Genomic DNA, 22323 nt, shown 5'->3' with positions numbered 1-22323 from the left:
TATATTTTAATGAAATAGAGATTTAATATAATGTTTTATAAGATAAAAAATATGTATTTTATTAGGGAACTAAATATTATATATATATATATATATAACAATATAACAAAATGATCATAGTTCTAATGGATCTATTCCGATCATTTTGAATTCTTTTATTATAATTTTTTTTACCATTCAATTTTCATACATTTTTTTTTTTAATAATTTTAATTCTTAAATAAATTATCAAATTAAATTATTATTATGAAAATTTTATTTAAGAATTAATAAAAATAATAATTAGATAAATAGAAAAAATAGTATAAATTAATTAATATTAATTAAAATAGAAATAATATAATTATAAGTGAATAAATTATTTACTATAAACAAAATAAAATGTAAGTTTAACTAATATCTAAAAAAAGATATAATGACGCATAAAGGGAGTATAACAAATACATTGACCCTGCTTATATAATACTTTTTTCGTCTCAATATAATAGTCTTGTTTATTATTTTTGTCCGTTCCAAAATAATAGTTTTGTTTTCATAAATAATCATATCACTATAAAACTACATCTATTTTTTCATTTTTATTACACAATTGTTACTACTTTTTACATTAATAAATTCACAAGGGCAAAAAATCTTTTATCCATACTTTTTACCAACTAATCAATATTCTTTAAATTTCGTACCCAACTCAATTAAAACTATATTTATAGGAGGGAGTACTTATTAAAATTCGGTACTATTTAATTTTTTTTTTTAAAAAAACATCAAATTAAATTTTTATTTTTTATAAAATATTAAATTAAAAGAACCATATCTTAACGATCCTAATTATGAGAGTGTCATGTCATGTCACGTGGAAAGCTTACAAAAATATTATTAGATAAAAAGAAAAAGAGATGGAAAGTGGAAAAATTCAGATAAAAAGAACCTCCTCAGGCCACTTATTTATATTATTATTTTATTTGTCTCATAACTTTTTCAATGCTTATTTTTAGTATGATTTTTTTTCTGTGGTATAATTTTAGTAATTTTTTTACTATTTATTCTTATTTTTTTAAAAAAAAAATTATAAATTATATTTAGAAGGATAAAATAGAAATAAAAGAACTTTTGAAACATCTCAAATAATAAATAGGAGTACTAAAATATTTGAAACATAAGGTTTCAATTTGATTGATTATACTCCCTTGTTTCGTTGAAATGTTGCCATTTTCATTTTTTATTTGTCCCAAATCAAAGTTACTATTTTTTAATTTAATAATTGTATTACCTACCTAATATAATAAACATCATTCTAATTTATACTATATTATAAAAATATCATTATTTTTATATTACATAATAATTATAAGGGTATTTTTTTCTTTTTTACTACAACCCAATATAATACTACAATAAAAAATTTACGTGCAAAAAGTAAATGACAACTTTTCTACGGGAGGGAGTATATTTTTTTGACAATTTTTTTCAAAATTTATTATTTAGACTATATGATTTTCTAAAAAAACACTTTTTTTTTATGTTATAAAATATTTTATTAAATATATTTTAATACCAAATTCAAATTAAACTTTCTCGAACCAAACCTAAAAGAAAAATATATATATATATATATATACACACATATATTCTCTTTAGCGTTAAGGCTTACACGAATGCTTATTGGTGGGTCCAAACAAACAAACCAATCAACATATAATTAAAACTTTATACTATAAAATATTATATTTCATACATATTTTATTTAAAAATTAATCGAATTAAAAATACGAGAAAAAAAAAAAAAAAAACCCACACACAAACACTCGCAACTTTTTGAAATAAGAGAAAAGAGGTTTTCCAAGTCAGGGTTCAGCCAAACATTAACATTTGATAAAAATATATTTATTTTATTTTATAAAAAATCAAATCAAAATAATTTTCAAACCAAATTCTGATCAAAATTTCAAATTCAAATAAAAACACAAACAAACTCAAAATCTCCAAACACAATAATCCAAATTAAAAAAGAAACACATCCATTATTATTGTTATTGTAATAACCAACGGCAGCCGAAGCCGCAGCCTTTTTTGGGTATTTATTTAATTAATTAATTATTTATTTGGGAATGGAATCTAATGTTCATTTGGTGGCAGACACATCAAAAACACCTCATCACACTCACTATTCTATTCTCAAATTTATTTAAAAAATAAACAAAAAAATTCAAAAATATAAATTTGTTTTCCATGTGGTAGGTAGGTACAACGATGAGGATGAATATTAATTAATTAAATTTAAATAATAGAAAAACATATTTATACATTGGCCTGCCTGTTTACAGGCAATTAATATTAATTTTTTTTTGTTATTACATATTATCCTATAGAAGAAGTCGACCAGGTTTATGTCTCCATTGCGTGTACCTATACATAATTTAATTTTATTTAATTTTTAATTGAGATTAAAGCTCTCATCAGAACTGTCTGCAAGTACAATCAATAATGCAGATTCCCTTCTGCAAGAGAAGCGCCCGGGAGCACGAATCCGGATTAAATCTCAGCCGTTGATTTTCATGTACGGTGAGGATCCACCCAGATCTGGTTTCGCTGTCTTCTTCTTCTTCTTCTTTGACCTAATTCTTCACTCCCTTTTACATCCTTAAGAACTTCCTACTTTAAAATTTCCGAACACAGAATGGCAATGGAAGAAGAATCAATCGTGATCTGAAAATTATGGAAAGGTCTTATCTTCATGTGATCTAGCCATGTGGGGACAGAGCTCTCGGGATTCCCCAAAAGATTTTTTTTTTTTTTTTTTACAATCTGTCTGTCTGTCTGTCCTAAAACTCATTCAATCTGACCATCAATCCTAGTTTTCTGCAAAGCACGAAATTGTTTTAGGAAAAGGAACTGTCTGTCGATCGTAGGGATAGAATCATCGAATTAGTACTATCTGATACAGAAATGCCCATTTTCTGAAATGAACAAAATTTATAAACATTAATTGGAATTAAAAATCCCAAACCCTAAAACTACATTTCAATTAATTTTTCATGTCAAATTAAGGCTGGGTAGAATCCATGGCGGGCTGCTGAGCCTGTCCTGATTAGATACAGGATTAATTGCTGTCGGGAGCCCCCATTTCTGGCGGGGCAATTTTATGTGGTTCGACCCGGTCGAGGAAGAAGAAAAGCTCGTGCCGGAATCGGACCGGAGCTCCGGTTCGGAAGCTTTGATTTTCTTCTGGTAATAGCTTCGGGGCCCTAATGTCAGCTCCAGATCGCTCTGCTCATCTTCGATTGCCGGAAAACTATATTTTCCGGCGGGTCGGGTCGGGTCGGGAAATTGGATACCCGCCGGCGATGCGTAATGTGGATGGCGGCGGGTGTTTCCGGCGGTGGCGGCATCCTTCATTAGCATCTTCTGGATTCGGTAGAGACGGTGGAGCTCAGAAACCTGAATTGGAAAATTAGGGCAGATTAGAAATTTCAATTCATCGACGAAATCGAAAAGGGGAAAAAGAAAAGAAAATAAAAAAAATAAAATTCACCTGGTGTCTGAAGGTTTCCTCGTGCTTTAACATCGCCATTTTCATGTACTCCTTGTCGTAAGGATTCAGAAGATTCTCCATCTCGGACAAATCATACAAAAGACTCGATTCTGCTGTTGGATTATTACAGCGAAAAATCAACTTCTGCAAGAGAGAAACAGAAGAGTACTCACGAACTGTAGAGAATGGCGTGGAGATAATAATTATTGGCAAGGAAAGAAAGTAAAAATATCTTCCAGACATGGCATGGCATCGTTTTCAAAGACACACTGATTACTTACAAGTTCCATGTTTTGACTCTCAGATATTTTCTTTTGGATTTATAACAGCTTTCCTGTCCACATATTTATTTTATTTTTCAGACAATTGGGATTCCTAAAAATAGCTCCTTTTTTTTTCTTTTTTCAAGCATATATTCAAGTAGAGTTCAAATAGGACTCGTAATAACTCAAGAAATTAAAATAGGAAGAGGATATTATGTGAAAAGATCTGCAAATTTAAAGAACTAAGAGTGAAAACAAAAACCCTCATAAAAAACAATCTAGAAAATCTAAGCCCTCTTGTCAAAATCAAGAAAATTCAGACAAGTTAAAACACTGTCTTGAAACTTGATTCTTACCTCAAGAAATCCCACAACTTCTGGAGAAGGAAGGAAGGAAGGAAGACAAACTCTCTCTATCTCTAGATTCTTCCCTCTCTCTCTATCTCTCTCTCTCTCTAGACTCTATATATATATATGTGAGTGTATGTATATGAAGAAGACACAGAACCCAAAGCAAATCTTGATGGTGGGTTAGATTTGATCGAACAAATGAAGAGGGGGCAGTTCAATTCATTCCAAACAAATCCTTAAATGTACTACTTCTCTTCTTACCCAATCTGCTTCAACCTTAATTCGTGTCTGCCTATGTATGTGTATATATATATATATGTGTGTGTAGATAACTGGTTTCGTCACAAATCTTGGGGGAGTATTATATTATATATATGTATGTATGTATGTATTTTGGGAGCTGGGTGGGTGGTTCACGAGGGACAAATCATCAAAATGCCAAAGTGAGAGCACCACCTGCGCCCACGAATTGTATTTCGCCAAACATATATAAATATCTCTTACAGTTGTCATATCAGACAGACGTATATATACGCAACAAATATGTATACGTAAGTGTAAGAAGTACGTATTTGTTAGCTACATACGATACCATGCGCGAATACAGAGAGGGGAGAGATCTGGACCGTACATTGATAGGTATCTGTGCAGCGGACGGCGGAGATAAGCCGGCGCTGAAGTCCAGGGAGCGAGCTCGTGGAGGAAAATCTGGGGAGTCCAAATTATTAATATTGCGGAATTAATTATGACATGGAATCTTAAAACATAATCATTGATATAAATAATAGATATTTTAATTTCGGATAGATTGATGATTGAATTGAAAATGTTGTCACAGTGTTTTACAAGTTATTCTTACCTATCCCTAATCCTAATAGGTGTCTTCTTTTAGTATATTTATTGTTTATCTTTTTGTTTTTGTTTTACTATATGTAACTTTTTTTTATACTAATAAAATTATGATAGTACATAGTTACCCTTAAATATATTATTTTTTTTTATGTAAAAATATAAAAAATATCTTTTTTTATCTTTTATTTTTATATTAACTGTGATTACATTGTACATTATAAATTCTCATCTAACTTATACTTATTTATATTAATATCCTTATTGAATAAAAGATTAAGAAAAAAATCTTTACATACAAAAATATTTATCAACTACCATTTAAATATTATAATATTTTTTTAAACTCCAAGTAAAAGTGTATATATATCTTTGAATATATAGAGAAAATATTTCATTTACAATACATTACATTAGATTTAACTATTATTTAAAATTTGTTGATATATATATAGTATATATATATTTTATATATTGATATATATATTCTACCTAATATATCTCTTGTATAAATATAATATTGTATCCTAATTGTGTTTAATGAAAATAGAGTTTATTCCATAAATCGTAACATGGTATCAGAGCCATGCTTTTTCCCGACTAAATCGAAACAACCCACGAATTCCAGATAGCATCTTTCCGATCACTTCCGACCGTCACCGCCACCACCATCGTCTTCGCCGTCACGAGACCGGCCGGACGCCGGAACAGTTCGGCGAACGGCGGCGCGTGAGAGTCACACGCGCCCGACGTGTTTTTCCGGCCGGACGCCTCGCCGGCGTGTGGGGGCGTGTGCGGCGGCCGTTGGCAGCGATCTTTGCACCGTCGTGTTCGGAATTTGATTTCCTCCGCGATGGTATCTTCACTTCCTCCGTTTGAGCAGTTTTTTGTATCCGGTTGACTTTTTGTGTTTCGGGTTTTGATTCGGTTTCTTTCGTTTCGGCTTTCGGCTTGAGGTTTGAGATTCTGTTTTCTCTTGAGTTTCTATGGAAAAGATGGATGTACATATTCCGATCAATGTTGTTTTGTCTGGAGATAATTACAGTTTGTGGGCACAATCGATGAAAAGTTTTTTGATAGGTCGGAAATTGTGGCGAATTGTTACGGGAAATATAGTTGCCCCCATTGCTCCAGTCTCTATAGGAGAAGTTACGCCTACCGCCACAGTTGTTGAATCTTATATTGAAAAATTGGAAGATTGGGATAGTAAAAACCATCAAATTCTCACTTGGTTGCGCAATACTTCCACTCCGGCGATCCATGTTCAGCTTGCCCAATTTGACACTGCCAAGGCAGCGTGGGATTTCTTGGCAGTCCGCTTCCGTGCTACTGGTTTGGCACATTATTATCAGTTATGGAGCACTCTCCACGATCTAAAACAGGAACCAGGACAATCTATCAACGACTTCCTTGCCCAAGTGCAACCCCTTTGGCATCGATTGGATCAAGCAGAGATCAGTCCTGATCATCTTCGCCTCATTCAGGTCTTAATGGCTTTGCGTCCAGAGTATGAGGCAGTTCGTGCCTCTTTGTTACATCGGCATCCACTTCCTACCTTGGATGCAGCTATTCAGGAGATTCTGTTTGAGGAAACTCGTCTCCACCTAGCTAAGGCTCCTCAGCTTGACTCTGCTCTTGCGGTCACTGCCCGAACTCCTACTCAGAGTCGTTCTCATCGTTGCAAAAGATGTCAGTCCTCTGATCATGACTTCGGTCATTGCCCAAAGGTGGAGTGTCACTACTGTCATGTTTTAGGCCATACTATACAGTATTGCCCCACTAGACCACCTCGCTCTGGAAGTAGTAACTACAAGCCTCGGAATTCTCGTGGACCTCAGTCTGGTACCTCCTCTATCACAGCCTCTGCTGTGCCTGCGCCTGCGCCTCCTACGATTCAGGACCTGGAAGCTCTTCTTAAACAGGTTCTATCTTCCAATATCGCCATGTCTACCACATCAGGTAACTCTCTTTGGTATTTTGATTCTGCTTGCAGTAATCATATGACCTCTGATATACGCCTTATGACCTCCACATCCACCGCACCATCCTTACCCCCTATCCTTACTGCCGATGGTACCCATATGCGCATCACCCATACCGGACATACATCCACCTCATCCTTATCCCTCCCTGACACATACTGTATCCCTCAATTAACCTTAAATCTGATTTCCGTTGGTCAATTAGTTGATCAAGGTCTCACCGTGTTATTTTCTTCTACTGGTGTGCAGGTTCAGGACGCGCAAACCGGGCGGACTCTTGGGACGGGCCGGAAGACGGGCCGCTTATTTGAACTTACGTCACTCCAGGTCCCTCGTCCCTCTATCTCAGCTGCCACCACCTCTACACCATCCTGCCTTCAGTGGCATCGTCGTCTCAGTCATGCGTCTTCCAATAAAGTCAGGTCCTTGATTAGTCAGGGTAGTTTGGGTTCTGTTAAGTTTGAGTCTTTTAATTGTGTAGATTGTTCGTTGGGAAAACAACCTGCTCTGTCGTTTCCTCATAGTACTTCCATTGCGGATACTCCATTTTCTTTAGTTCACTCGGATATTTGGGGACCTTCGCCCACTGTGTCTATGAATGGTTCTCGTTATTTTGTGATTTTTATTGATGACTATTCTCGTTTTACATGGATTTACTTTATGCGGCATCGTTCTGAACTTCCATCTATTTATATGACCTTTGCTAAAATGATACATACCCAATTTTCCTCTACTATAAAAACTCTCCGCACCGATAATGCTCTTGAGTATACTGATACATCATTTCTTAGTTTCTTATCTGATCAAGGTACTGTTGTCCAACGCTCCTGCCCATACACCTCTCCACAAAATGGTCGCGCCGAACGCAAACACCGACATATCCTCGATACAGTCCGCACCCTTCTCTTATCAGCCTCTTGTCCAGATCGCTTTTGGGGAGAAGCTGCACTCACCGCTGTCCACACTATAAATCGTGTCCCTTCCTCTGTCCTAGGTAATGTCAGTCCTTTTGAAAGACTATTTAATCGTACCCCTGATTATAGTCTTCTCCGCCCTTTCGGTTGTGTCAGTTTTGTCCTCCTCCCTCCTCATGAGCGCACTAAGTTAGAACCTCGCGCGCGTCTGTGTTGCTTCCTGGGCTATGGGTTAGAACATAAGGGTTATCGTTGTTGGGATCCTATTTCCAATAGGCTACGTATTTCTCGTCATGTCACATTTTGGGAGGATACCAAATTCTCTTCCTTGTCTCACTTCCGAGTCCCCTTTGATCGTTCGTCTCCGTTCTTTACCTTGTCCTCTCCTCCCCTATTCCCTTCCAGTGACACGGCTCCGTCTCCATCTCCCGCTCCTGACGCTGTCTCGGTTGCGCCTCCTGAACCGCAGCTGATCCCCGAGCCTACTCTTGCTCTCGACTCCGATACATCACCACCACCCGAGCCTGACACGACTTCGATCTCAGCCCCTGATCTTGGCCCTCGTCGCTCCACTCGGGTTAGTCACCTTCCTACTCACTTACTTGATTATCACTGCTTCTCTGCCACCTTGTCCCATCATGAGCCCAGGACCTTTCGTGAGGCGTATGCGGATCCGTTGTGGCGGCAGGCTATGTCTGAGGAGTTGCAGGCTTTGGAGAAAACACATACGTGGGATATGGTTGATCTTCCCCCTGGCAAGAAACCTATTGGCTGCAAGTGGGTATTCAGAATCAAAACTAACTCTGATGGATCTATCGAGCGCTACAAGGCACGTTTAGTAGCCAAAGGCTACACCCAGCAGTATGGTATCGACTATGAGGAGACATTTGCCCCGGTTGCTCGTCTCACCTCTGTCCGCTGTCTTATCGCCATTGCTGCCGCTCGTCGGTGGCCCCTGCATCAGCTTGATGTCAAGAATGCGTTCTTGCATGGTGATTTATCCGAGGATATCTACATGTCTCCTCCTCCTGGTTTTCCTACCTCTTCCAAGGTATGCAAACTTCGCCGTGCCCTATATGGTTTGAAACAGGCACCTCGAGCTTGGTTTTCGAAATTTAGCTCTGCTCTACTCCAGCTTGGCTTTACTTCTAGTGATCATGATTCGGCTCTCTTCCTTCGACGTGGGTCAGCTGGAATTACTATTTTATTGCTTTATGTGGATGACATGATTATTACGGGAGATGATGCATCAGGTATCTCCGAGTTGCAAGCTCATCTAAACCGCCACTTCGAGATGAAGAGTTTAGGGCCTCTTCGGTACTTCCTAGGACTTGAGATCTCCGACACCTCCGACGGATATTATCTCTCTCAAGCCAAGTATGCCTCCGACCTCCTATCTATTGCCGGTCTCACTGACTCCAAGACTGCTCCTACACCTCTTGATTCTGACTGTCGTCTTACTCCGATGGACGGCGTTCCCCTTGATGATCCGACTTTGTATCGTCAGCTAGTGGGAAGTCTCATCTACCTGACTGTCACTCGACCGGATATTGCTTATGCCGTCCATATCGTCAGTCAGTTTATGTCTGCTCCTCGGACGACTCATCATTCTGCTGTCCTACGGATTCTCCGGTACGTCAAAGGTACCCTGCTTCATGGACTTCATTATTCCGCTCGATCCTCCTTAGTTTTGACCGGGTATTCTGACGCTGATTGGGCGGGAGATCCCTCTGATCGCCGCTCGACCACCGGGTTTTGCTTCTTCCTTGGCGACTCGCTTATTTCATGGCGCAGCAAGAAACAGACGGTTGTCTCCCGGTCCAGTGCAGAGTCTGAATATAGAGCACTTGCCGATACCACTGCTGAGCTTTTATGGCTTCGCTGGCTTTTGGCTGATCTTGGAGTGCCTCAGCCCTCTGCCACTATTATCCATTGCGACAGTCAGAGCGCCATGAAGATTTCGACAAATGATGTCTTCCACGAGCGTACGAAGCATATTGAGATCGACTGTCACCTTGTACGTCATCACGTTGCTCATGGAAGCATCTCCTTGTCTCCTATTTCCTCTGCTGATCAGACGGCCGACGGATTCACCAAACCTCACCTTCCCGGCCGTTTTCAGTCATTTTTGAGCAAACTCAAGTTGGGCTCCACCGTTCCACCTTGAGTTTGAGGGGGGATGTTGATATATATATATATAGTATATATATATTTTATATATTGATATATATATTCTACCTAATATATCTCTTGTATAAATATAATATTGTACCCTAATTGTGTTTAATGAAAATAGAATTTATTCCATAAATCGTAACAAAATTAAAATATAAGATCTAACGCAAACCCAAGTTGCAAAAGAAAACAAAAGGATTATTGTACTTTGAATTATATATATAAAGATTTAGAGTAGATCATAATTGAGATTGTTTGATTGTAATGTGAAATTAATTTAAAATAAAATATTAATTTTAAAAATTTTAAATAGTATTTTAATATAATATTTTATTAAAAAATTACTATATTTTTATTAAAATTTTCTAATATAGGAGCAAAACATATATGGTAGTACGGTGAATTTGAAAATGATAGGCACGTGTGTTGTCATGTATTGTAAGGTTAAGCGACAACTGCCCTTCCCTGCCCTGCCCTGCCCGGTCACATTCACATGTCTTATGCATAAAATCTCATTTATTCTGACTGGTACTAAATTTTATTTTTGCAAATTTAGGAATAGATATCATATGTACATAATTGCTGTCAAAATCAGATTTTGCCCAAATATGAAAGGACTAAATAGAAAACAAGTACATTTAAAATAAAATAAAATAATTGTGTGATGTTATATAAATAAATATCGAATTTCAAATTAAATTTTAATATAATATAAATTATAAAAATATATATATTTAATTTGATATTTTATAAAAAATATACTATTATATCTTAAGAGATATTTAGCTCACGCTATTGTTCAATTTGAAAACAAGATATAAAAAACAACAAACTAAACATATCATTGGTATTTTAAATTTACATAAAAATATACAATTTGAATACAATATTAAAAAAAAAAAAAAACTATTTTGATTGAAATAATTATTAGTAAAAAAATACTTTACTATAGGATAGATAATGTGAAAGTAAAAGTACGGCTAATACATTAGTAGTGATTAGAGATTAATTTTTAAAGTGTATGCTTATTTTGAAATTTTATTGGTATGTGTATGTTTATTTTACATTATATAATATGTGAAGTTTTTTTTTTTTTTTTGCGTGCGTAACTTTTATATTGATATAATAAAAATAAATTTTAAAATGCTCAGACAGTATGTGTGTTTTTTCATTTTTTTTTTTTATTTTGTTAATAATTTTCATTGTTTTGTTTTAAGTAAACCAGTGATTGAATGCAGAGACTATACTCTGCGGGGGCAAAGGAGTTCCCATTCATTTGATTCATGCATATTTTATTTCATAAAATACTATATTAGCTATCCAACATTTAATTTATTATATTATATATATATTGTACTTTTTAATATTATTTAGAAAAATTGTGCAATAGCTAGAGAAACACAAAATGAACAAACTCAATATATATATATATATATATATTTTGTTTTTAATAAAAACATACAAAAATATTTATATATCACGTACAAAATGATATGTTCTTTTAAAGTTCAGTATTTCTTTTTTTTTTTTAATAATAATGTGGGAACTTGCAACGGTTACGTTTCAGGTGCATTTTGGGTAAACTCCTAATCACTTGTAATTTATATATATATATATATACAATTACGGTAATCAATGAACTCTAACCACAGGAAAACACAATCCAAAACCTACAAAACAAAATCAAAACACACTCCATATAGTAACAACATACATGCATGTATAATTAATTAATTATAGATATAAAATTAAAATTTATTAATTAATTAATCAACTTTGAGACAAAATTGAATTCAGATAATATTTTCAATCAAAGTGATCATAATTAATTATATTCTAAATGTAAATGGTAACAACATATCCAGGACGCCCGTCCTAATTGCCCTCCCAAGAGGCAATATTAGTATACATATTAATTAATTAATTTTTATTTATTTTTTACATTTAAAAATATTGAAGCAGGTGAGTAGGCGTAGAATCTTCTAATTGTCTACAGTTGAGAATGGCGGACACGTTGTACTTTTACATGTATATAAAACGCAACAGTGCAGAAGCGTGACTGCAGAGAACAGAACTGATCAATTAATTAAAAGCGTGTTTTTAATTATCCAATTCCCCACGGCGTTACGCATGCCTCGCCTCCTCTCCTCTACCGCACCATCATGCATGCATGCATGCCTTCCCTTAATTATATTATTATTATTATTATTATTATTCTAAGAAATTATATATCAAAAGTGTGCATGAAAAGGAGAAATTAATTAATTAATTAATTAATTAGGATAGGAATTATTTGGAAAAAGTTTAATTGGTTGCACGTAATGCCTGCACCCTATAATCTTCAGTGCTACCCATAGCTGCTCTTCTTGAATTTTGGAAATTCAACATTTTATTTTATTAAATTATTTATTGAATTGTGGTGCTCCGTCGCAGAAAGACAAATGCTGACAATTTTGCCATGCTTTTCTTGAAACATGAGACAATTCCAAACTTTTTATTTAATTTAGTTTTATTTGGAAAAAGGGTTGGAGAAATTTAAGTCGTGTTTAAAAATATTAGTTTTATTTAAGTTTTGTTTATATATATATATGTATACATGTACACATTTGAAGTGGATTGGGATATTGAAAAGTAAAAAATTGGACAAAAAAACCAAATGAATAAAGCCTCATAGCTATAGGCTCTGTTTAATTGAAATTTTGATTTCAATTTATTTACTATACAATATTTACAATTTCATATAAAAATATACATATATACACTAGTATTTTGTCTTATTAAAATTCAATTTATTATTTAAATAAAAAATCAAATTCCAAATTAAAGAATACACCATTGGGTTTGTAAATTTTAATGTGTTTTTGTTTTATTTTGTTATTTATTTTTTGTTTGAACAGTAATTTGAATGTGATATCTTATTGAGAAAATAATGTGTTTCAAAAGAACAAATACAAGGGTTTGTTTGGTTTGTGTTTAAATTTTATAATTTAAATATTATTTCGATTTGATTTTTTATTAGAGAATACTGTATAATATATTTTTATTAGAATCATAAAAGATGTATAATAAAAAAAATATTAAATTTAAGTGTAAGAAGAATATATTTTCTTATTTTTCAAATGAAATAATAATGATATTTATATATAAAAAATATTATATTAGATATTTAATTTTTTTATTATTATGCTCAATTTCTAATTTGTTTTAACTCGAAAAATTTTCATCAGAAGGAAAGCCTAATAGTTAATTGGAAATAAAATAAAAATTTTGTGGACTCTCAACTATGATGTCAAACTCAATATAAATTTACAAATACTAAAGAAAAATAAATTTTAAAAGATAAATAATAGTAAATTTCAATAAAATAAAATTATTTACTCCTATGATTTGTTTGGTTTTGATTTGATTTTGAAATTTTAATTTAAAATTAGTTTGAATTAAATAAAATTTTAATATAAGATTACGTTTATTAAAAATCATGTAAAGTGAATGATACTCCATCCGTTCAGCATATCTATGTTTGTTTGGGTTGAACATGAGTTTTAACGAATATAATACAATTATATTAGTTGATTGTGACATAAAATATAAAGTATGAATATTTTAAAATGTGTACAAGTGAGTAAATTAAATAAAATGAGAGAATTTTTTTGCTAAATTAAGTGCGTAAGTAATTGTGATATTTTTATAAATAAATATAATATTGAACTATATAAATGAAAAAGCAAGTAAAACTTATTTTTACTATTAATAAAAAGTGCTAATTATTATTATTATTATTATTATTATTATTATTTTATTTTATTTTATTTTATTTTCTAAATAATAGAATTCTTAGTTCAAATAAAAAAACAAACAAACCCTTAAATCTCATAAAGTAGAGATTGGGCCTTTGAATCATATTAGTCTTAAATATTGTGTAATGACAATGGACAAAGTGCAAGTCTTAGAAAGTACATAAACATGTTCACTTAACAATTATTTTAATTATTATTTTTTATTTATTTAATTTTTACAATCTTATACAAACTATTGCATTTAAACTAATATTGAAAACAATCACCACCTAAATACAAATGCCTGAAACCAAAAAAAGAAAAGAAAAAAAAAGACGATGTTTGACTCCAAATCAACATCCATTACAAGAAAAAAAATAAAAAAGAAAATCAAAGTAAATCGAACACTTTTTTTTTTCTTAATTGCATAAATTTTAATATCTATCCTTTTTTAATTAATAAAAAAAAACGAGGGGAATAAAATTCTACTCAATTATTTAATTAAGCCAATTTTTTAATATTTGGAAGTTGATTGCACTTTGAATAATGGGATTAATTAATCCTACAAGTCACATGTCACGATCGTGCCAATTAACTATATAACTACTCATTTCAATTTTGTACAAATACTTATTACTAAAATGGTACAATAGTGTAATTTAGACATGTGAACGGGCTAAAAAAAACAAAAAAAAAAGTGTGTGCCACCCATCCTATATATACATTTATTTTTCTGCAAATACTCCGGCGAGTTTTTCGACAATATTTTTTAAAATGACGTGACACGAAGTGAAGACACTATCATAGTGTATTTGTTTTGTGGAAATAAATTTTAACATCGCTTCGGCTGAATTATCAAATTATTCGATAATTATTTTTAATATTGTCGTTGTTATATTGTAACAATCAACACTGTCTATGTTTAAACTTTTTAATTTGAATAAAAATAATATAAACTATGTTGCTCACCCTCTTGGGGAACAAGAATTTAAATAGTGTAACATTTATGATCATCAATGATCGATGTATAGAATCAAAGCCATTAAACATATATATATATATATATATATCTATTAAGAAGATGTTGGACTTTGTTTAATTGATATTATTAATTAAGTTAGTTGTGTCCTCCACATAATCATTGTCCCTTTTTATTTTTTTTTTCTTTATTGTGACTGCCTTTCGTGACCATTAATTAATTTTGTCTATTTGATTTGATGATTCGTTACATAATTATTTTTATATAGCAAGTTACAATAAAATCCAACTTGAAAGAGAAGAAATAAATAGTAAATACATTCCTGCTAAAAAATTCAAGATTTAGGCGTGTTTAGTTATCATTTCAATTTCGATTGACATTATATGCTGGTAATTTTTTCTCCCATAATATTACTCTCTCTCATAAAAAAATTAAAAAAACAAAAAAGAAAAAACCTAGTTTTTCTTATTTATTTGTCATAAAAAAAAATAGGTATGTTTATTTTCTTAGTAAACAATTATACTATTTTTATTTATAAATTTTGTTATTGTAAAATACAAAAAATGCACAACACATCAAAACTCATGTTCAAACCAAGTCTATTTTCGAGGAATTACTTTGTTTTAGAGGTTTTTGGATATTTTTTAATTTTGAAAAAATAAAATAAAATATTGATATTTGATTTGATATTTTATGAGAACAAAGTTATATTTGAATTGATGTTTTTTAAAAAATGAATAGCCGTCAAAATGAGTTAAAAATATCATGTAAACTAGACAACGTCACATAAAATGATTTAAATTTTTTTTATTTTTTTATTTCAATAAATAAATATATCTACATACATTCAAATTCACATTATTTTAATAAAATTATTTTATGTTAATCATAAATAGATTAAATATTTATATTTTCTATTTATTTGTATTACATAATTTATTTTTTCAACACATATTTTAATTTGTTTTAACTCTCTCTCTCTCTCTCTATATATATATATATATATATTAGATTATAAATGATCGAATATAAATTAAATAAATCAATTTCTAACAAGTCCCAATGTAATAACCAATGGGTAACCAAACCCACCCATATCATTCTATAATTGGGAAATCACAACACACGTACATATATATATATATATACATATCATTTTCTCTTTCCAGGGTAAATTCTTGCATGCAATTACTTCTTCTCTTTCCAAATACATTAGAGCAATTCTGTATATGTTGTTTTCAATTATACTTTTTTGCAGAAGAAAATCCCTACAAATCGGCATTAACGTGCTCACAAACAACATTCCATTCTACACCACTACTTGTTCATAAATTTAATTAATACTACTACAAATCTAGAAGTATATATATATATATATATATAGAGAGAGAGAGAGAGAGAGAGCTGGCAGCTGCAAAAATGTCACGATCTTAATGCTTCTTTAACTATTGAATAATACTTACATGTACTATTTTTTATTCTGTAGAAAATTCTACGCCAACTTGCTAAACGACGACCACTACTCTCATAATTTAAAAAATTACAGTAATAATTAATAAATTAATAATTCTACACAATCATATATAGATATCTATATATATGTATATAATGGTATCTGAGTTGCGTGTTGTTAAAGTGTCTTCTTAATTCTGCGTCTGATTTTGATTTGCATTGGAGGACCGTACGACCACCATGGCAGCAAGATGTAATTTCCTTGCAGCTTTAAGGTTAGCCTTTGTCTGTGCAATAATCGCCGGCGCCGCCGTCTCCGCCCAACTCCGGCCGAATTACTACGCCGCCACCTGCCCCGACGTCGAGAATATCGTCCGAGGAGTCGTCCAGGCCAAAATCAAACAGACCTTCGTCACCATCCCCGCCGTCATCCGCCTCTTCTTCCACGACTGCTTCGTCTTGGTAACTTATATACATATATAACTCATTCATAAATTATAGCTAAAATTAAATTTATTTAAATTTCTTAAAGTGCAATATATATATATATATATGTAGGGCTGCGATGCGTCGGTGATTGTGGCGTCGACGCCGGCGAACAAGGCGGAAAAGGATCACGACGACAACTTATCCCTCGCCGGCGACGGATTCGACACCGTGATCAAAGCAAAGGCCGCCGTCGACGCCGTCGCCCGGTGCCGGAATCGGGTCTCTTGCGCCGACATTCTCGCACTGGCGACCCGTGACGTCATCGCCCTGGTTAGCTAATTAAATTAAATTCCTTCCTACATTCGACCATCGAAAAATTAAAGCTATTTTCAATATTTTCACTATTCTATCACTTTTTTTTCATAAAAAATATATTTAATCAAATATTTATTTTTTATTTTTTATATTATAAAAAAATTATTTTTACATTTAAAACACACCCTAACCTAACTTTCATTCATTTTTCATTATTCATTTTAAAAATTATTACTATTCAATTTTTTAATATTCTTTTCTAATTTTTTTAATATTTTTTCTAAAATTTTAAAATTTCAAAACTCTCCAAAAATCTGCGTCTAAAAAGAACTTAAAAATGAATATTATTAATGCAGGCCGGGGGTCCTTCGTACACGGTGGAATTAGGTAGGCTAGATGGACTAAGCTCAACAGCTGCAAGTGTACAAGGGAATCTTCCACAACCAAACTTCAACCTCAATCAGCTCAACGCCATGTTTGCTTCTCGAGGCCTGTCTCAAACCGACATGATCGCTCTCTCTGGTAATATCATATAAAACTCCAAACACGTCCTTAAACAAAAAAGTCAAAGTCAACGAATTCATATATATATATATATGTATATGTATACAGCTTGCCATACTGTGGGGTTCTCCCACTGCAGCAAGTTCGCGAATCGGATCTACAACTTCAGCCCAGGGAGCCCCGTCGACCCGACCCTGAACAAGACCTACGCAAAGGATCTGCAGGGGATGTGTCCGAGGGTTGTGGACCCCAGAATAGCCATCGACATGGACCCCACAACTCCGAGGAAGTTCGACAATGTCTACTTTCAGAACCTCGTACAGGGGAAGGGTCTGTTCACGTCGGACCAGGTTCTATTCACGGACCCCAGATCCAGGCCCACCGTCGCTAAATGGGCCTCCGACCCGAAAGCATTCAACGCTTCGTTTGTTGAGGCGATGACGAAACTGGGTCGGGTCGGAGTCAAGACCAGCACGCGGAACGGGAACATCCGTTTTGACTGTGGGAAGTTTAACTAATTAATTGATGTGAAGAGCTGGATGGATGGATGTGTTTTATTTTATTTTATTTTATATTATATTATAATATTTCATTGTGTTGATAATTTAATTTATTTTGGGGCCAGAGATCCACGTGTTTCAATTGTAATAATTTGAAAATTGAATTTTGATAAATAAATGATTATTTCTGTGTGCATTTCCATTTTATTTCGAGCAACTTTTGCTACGTACGGATTTTTTTTATTATTTATTTTTTACATGTATGGTAGGTTTATAAAATTCACTTCGTTTTTAATACATAACAAATCATATATGTATATGTATCTAAAGAAATAAAATAAAATAAAATAAAATAAAAAATAAAAAAAGAAAATTGAAGAAATGAGTATAATGAGTATTCAAAGTGGATAAGGACAAGACAAAGTTGGTGGTCTGCACTTTTTCCTTTTTAGTTTTTTTTTTTTTTTTACATGTATTTGGGGTTATTTGTTTGAAAATAAGATAATATTGTTGGGACCTATAGTTAATACAAAACATAAATGACAATATCTCATAAAAATTAAAATATGTAAAATAAATGTCTTAGTTATTATAGGTAGCATTATATTTTCTTAGGTTCCATCTTTTTCCCATTTATTATTTATATTTTCACACATTATTTATCATGTTCTTTTCTTTCTGTAATACATGGTCCGGTAATATGAAAATAAACTCGTAATCGTGAGGTTATAGATTCAAATTTTGACACCTTCATATCTTATCTGCCACAAATTGCACTTGCTTTATTGGACTTAATTTGTAGGTTTGCATTTGCTCAAGTTTGGTTAGTCGGAGTTTACCATAACACACCCAAGGATAACAGTTCCGGATTACCACATTATAAACTATATATATTATATCATAACCAATTTACAATTAACCACAATCGAATTACTAAATAGTAAAACTCAATTCCAACTTACAATCAAAATCCAACCTCAACTTCTTATTTACTTTACATAAATGCAAAGCATACATCCAAACAAGAAATACATCATAGGTTTAAGAAATTTTCAAAATTTATGACCACAAGATCATAGGTTTAAATTTGGTGACACATTTTCGAACAATATGTGACATTGAGTTTTCTCATCTAAAAAATTTATTCATTATACACTCGAATCAACCGTAAAAAAAAAATTGCATGAAAAATATATCCCAAATCCTATCAATAATGCAACAATTGTTTAGAGCTATCGATGAAAAAATAATACCCAAACTTCGAGTTTATACGCACGCGCAAATGACTTAAACTCATATTACCCCGCCATGTCCGAAATAAGAAATCAGATTCGTCGACAAATCGAATAAGTAAAACAAACACAACATTACCAACGAGCTAAAAAACACCGGCACCATAGCAAATAACGAAACCTTTATTTACCGAATAAGCAAAGACAGAATACAATAGACCGGAGAAGAACTGCGAAGGCTGTCCTTCCGGGAATCTCAGAAGTTTCCGGATCCCTTTATACGGTAAGAACGCTTACTTCAGAAATAATCGTCGCCTCTGTAGCCTATATGCGATCTTTTTTTCGATGTTGCGATTCAGGCAAGATGATCACATAAATTTATATCTACCGTCGCTGTAAGAAAAGAACATAAAAAAAAATCAAAACAGAGACTACGCATCATCGACGGCGCCTTCCAACGCGTGCAAACAAACTTTCTCGAGCTGTACAGGCCAATTTTCTCCGAGCATCGACGGACTCGTCTCCGCCACGACTCGAAAATTCGTCACCGAAACAGAAACCTCTTCCGCCCTCACCGAAGCTAAATCAAGACAGGGCTTGAGCAGTCGTTTCAAGAACACATCAACGCCGTTGTTCATCAAATTGACACAATCTGTCGAGACATTCAACCTCGAGATACATTCCAGCCGTTTCCTCAACAAAGCGAAATCGGGAAGCCCGCCGTTGTAATAACAAGTATCTGTCGATCCCAATGCCGACGATCCAAGGCATAATTCATTTTTCGATCGGAAATAAACTCCGAGAGGCGCTTTAAGAGCGGTTCGACTATAAATCCCGGGACTTCCTGCGTCTTGCTCGACTTCTTCGCCATCTTCAACGGAATTCACGTCGACGGGAGGTCGGCTGCCCAAAGAAAACATCTCAGTTGCACTCTGTTGTTCCGGAAACTTCTCTGCCAAATCTTCGATTCGGAGCTTCCCGCCACTCGGCCCGAGCGGACTTAACCGATCCTTTGACCTAATCGAAGATTTCCCTCTTCTAAAACCAAATGAGTTTTTCACATTCGACGAAGATCGCCCTCTTCCGAATTTGGACTTATCTTCGGCGCAAACGTTTTTAACGATTGCTCGGATAAGTCCATTGTGAAGAGAGACATTTTCTCGCCCCAATAGCCCGATACACATCTTGTCGAATGCCGTTTTCCTAAGCCTTAAGCTCAAATATCTACTAACAAGATTGAAATACTTTAGGGCCAGCTGAGGCCCCAGTTTCTTCACTATGCAATCCTTAAGCTCCATAGTATCGATCCGGCGACAATGCCGAGCGTTTCGCAGCTTAATTGCACAATCCATAGTAACCATTACAGTTTAATCCAACAATATTATCGAAGGAATTACATAAATCAATCAAACCAATCCATCCCCAATTCTTGAAATCATAAGCCCTAATTTTCTCCCCCTTTTCGATCAAGGGTCGATACGACGCCGGAAATGGCCATTGAATAGTCTCTAAATCTGCAAAATTGAGCAAAACCCATACGAATTTCATACCAAGAAACTCAATTTTGTTCATAATCCAATCTACGAACGAATCGAAACATAGCAATCACGTGCTTAAAGCGTGCAAAATTACAGGTTTTTAGCGAGCAATAGCCAAGAAACTAAATAGCAATGGGCACAATGCTGAACAGTCCGATATTATTGAATCGAAAGTAAACATTCGATCGACTTCGCAATAAACCCCTTTTTTAGCACACGAAAATCAAAATCAAAACCCAGAAAAGAAAAACCTCACCTGGCTGGCTGAATTACAACCTGCGGGAGAGTCTTGATTTCAAGAAATCAGTAAATCTTGGAATCGAATTCGGAGAGAAGATAGAAATGGGAGCAAGGTGCAAAATCGATGGAGCAGGAGAATGGGTGGGGTGTGGTGTGGTGGTGATCTTGTGGGGGGAGGTCAGAAGAGTGTCAAGTCAAAGAGGGGAATTCTGCAATTTAATGAGTTTGGAAAATAGTCAATGGGAAAGAATGAGTGAAATTAATCGATTCGTCCCTGAAAACATGTTTAATTATTATTATTATTATTATTATTATTATTATTATTATTATTATTGTTATTAGGCTTAAGGCTTGCCAATGATTGATTGGCAGTGTCCGAGGAGAGTATGAAGTGAAGTCAGCAGATCCATAAGAGGTCAACCTAACAAGGCCCAAAACTGCTTTCATCTTCACTGCCCAGAAGGGAAATTAAAATATGCGTCATGTGGGAAGAGACACAAAAAATTTCTTAAAAATATGCGGTCTTGTATTAATAGTAATACAATTATTATCTCAAGATTCTTGATTTAATACTTATTTGTATCATATTAAATAATTATTTTATTTTAAAATTTTATTATTGGCAAACAAACAATCAAATCACTTTCAAATATAGGACTATGATAGTATTATGTAAGCTAAGTTACTTGAAAGCTTGGGTCATTGAACACATTGACAATCCAGATTCAGATCACAAAATTATTTGAGTTTGAATAGATTTGACTAGACAAAACCCAATAATAATTATTAACATTGTATTTTTATTACATTTTAATGTATAACATATAAAACTCAAGCTCAAGTTTAATGTAATAAAAAGTTCTTAACAAGTTCGAACTTGTGATATTTATAAAACTAAGAGCTTAAGCTTGGTTGATAATATATACTCCCCAGTTGAATTAAGTAATAATAATAATAATAATAATAATACTCAACTGATCAGCTGGTGCTAGTTTCAAATAATAGCCTTTAGTATGGTATTATTAATAATTTTTAGTTATAAAACTATCAAATCAATTTTATTATTTTTTTTTTCCGCTACCCGAAAGTGCGCACTGGGTAAATCTCCGACCGAACTTAATACCCTGCAAACCAGGCCCAATTAAAAAGTTGTGGCAAGTGACTTGAGACGTCGAGAATTTGAACTCATGACTTAACGGTCACATGTTCAACCCTTACACCACGGCCATCCCTTCCGGGACAAATATTTATTTTTAATTAATTGCAGGTTTAATGTATTTATTTAAATAAAAT

At 33.4% G+C, this 22323-nt stretch overlaps 3 protein-coding genes across 4 annotated transcripts; 1 reads left to right on the top strand and 2 right to left on the bottom strand.

Annotated features, from left to right (window-relative positions):
• Positions 1-2953: 2953 nt before the first annotated feature.
• On the bottom strand, positions 2954-4598 carry LOC127258270 (uncharacterized). Of its 2 annotated transcripts, none has more exons than XM_051285064.1 (3): positions 4152-4598; positions 3533-3676; positions 2954-3438 (listed from the first exon to the last, which is right to left on the bottom strand). In XM_051285064.1, the coding sequence occupies exons 2-3, from the start codon at positions 3611-3613 to the stop codon at positions 3034-3036; spliced, it is 486 nt and encodes a 161-aa protein (XP_051141021.1). In that variant the 5' UTR covers positions 3614-3676; positions 4152-4598; the 3' UTR covers positions 2954-3033. The 2 variants fall into 2 exon arrangements, with proteins under 2 accessions (XP_051141021.1, XP_051141020.1); XM_051285063.1 differs by lacking the exon at positions 4152-4598 and adding an exon at positions 3814-4001.
• An 11850-nt stretch (positions 4599-16448) lies between these two features.
• LOC127258296 (peroxidase 73-like) lies at positions 16449-18210 on the top strand. The gene is made up of 4 exons (XM_051285093.1): positions 16449-16734; positions 16831-17031; positions 17373-17538; positions 17629-18210. The coding sequence occupies exons 1-4, from the start codon at positions 16513-16515 to the stop codon at positions 18036-18038; spliced, it is 999 nt and encodes a 332-aa protein (XP_051141050.1). The 5' UTR covers positions 16449-16512; the 3' UTR covers positions 18039-18210.
• Positions 18211-19417: 1207 nt separating this feature from the next.
• On the bottom strand, positions 19418-21260 carry LOC127257809 (uncharacterized). The gene is made up of 2 exons (XM_051284276.1): positions 21047-21260; positions 19418-20766 (listed from the first exon to the last, which is right to left on the bottom strand). The coding sequence occupies exon 2, from the start codon at positions 20611-20613 to the stop codon at positions 19684-19686; it is 930 nt and encodes a 309-aa protein (XP_051140233.1). The 5' UTR covers positions 20614-20766; positions 21047-21260; the 3' UTR covers positions 19418-19683.
• Positions 21261-22323: the final 1063 nt, after the last annotated feature.

The sequence above is a fragment of the Andrographis paniculata genome, unplaced genomic scaffold (assembly GCF_009805555.1).
Source record: "Andrographis paniculata isolate CXL003 unplaced genomic scaffold, ASM980555v1 Contig59END, whole genome shotgun sequence".
Classification (NCBI taxonomy): domain Eukaryota; kingdom Viridiplantae; phylum Streptophyta; class Magnoliopsida; order Lamiales; family Acanthaceae; genus Andrographis; species Andrographis paniculata.
The sequence above is the reverse complement of the archived record's forward strand: the minus strand, read 5'-3'. Positions and strand labels throughout refer to the sequence as shown.

Bases quoted from the DNA above. Each gene is read 5' to 3' on its own strand.
- LOC127258296 (XM_051285093.1), top strand. From the start codon at position 16,513: ATGGCAGCAAGATGTAATTTCCTTGCAGCTTTAAGGTTAGCCTTTGTC. The intron at 16,735-16,830 runs GTAACTTATATA...ATATATATGTAG, and splicing joins TCCACGACTGCTTCGTCTTG to GGCTGCGATGCGTCGGTGAT. The intron at 17,539-17,628 runs GTAATATCATAT...ATATGTATACAG, and splicing joins CGACATGATCGCTCTCTCTG to CTTGCCATACTGTGGGGTTC.
- LOC127257809 (XM_051284276.1), bottom strand. From the start codon at position 20,613: ATGGTTACTATGGATTGTGCAATTAAGCTGCGAAACGCTCGGCATTGT.
- LOC127258270 (XM_051285063.1), bottom strand. The intron at 3,439-3,532 runs GTGAATTTTATT...TTTCCAATTCAG, and splicing joins AGGAAACCTTCAGACACCAG to GTTTCTGAGCTCCACCGTCT.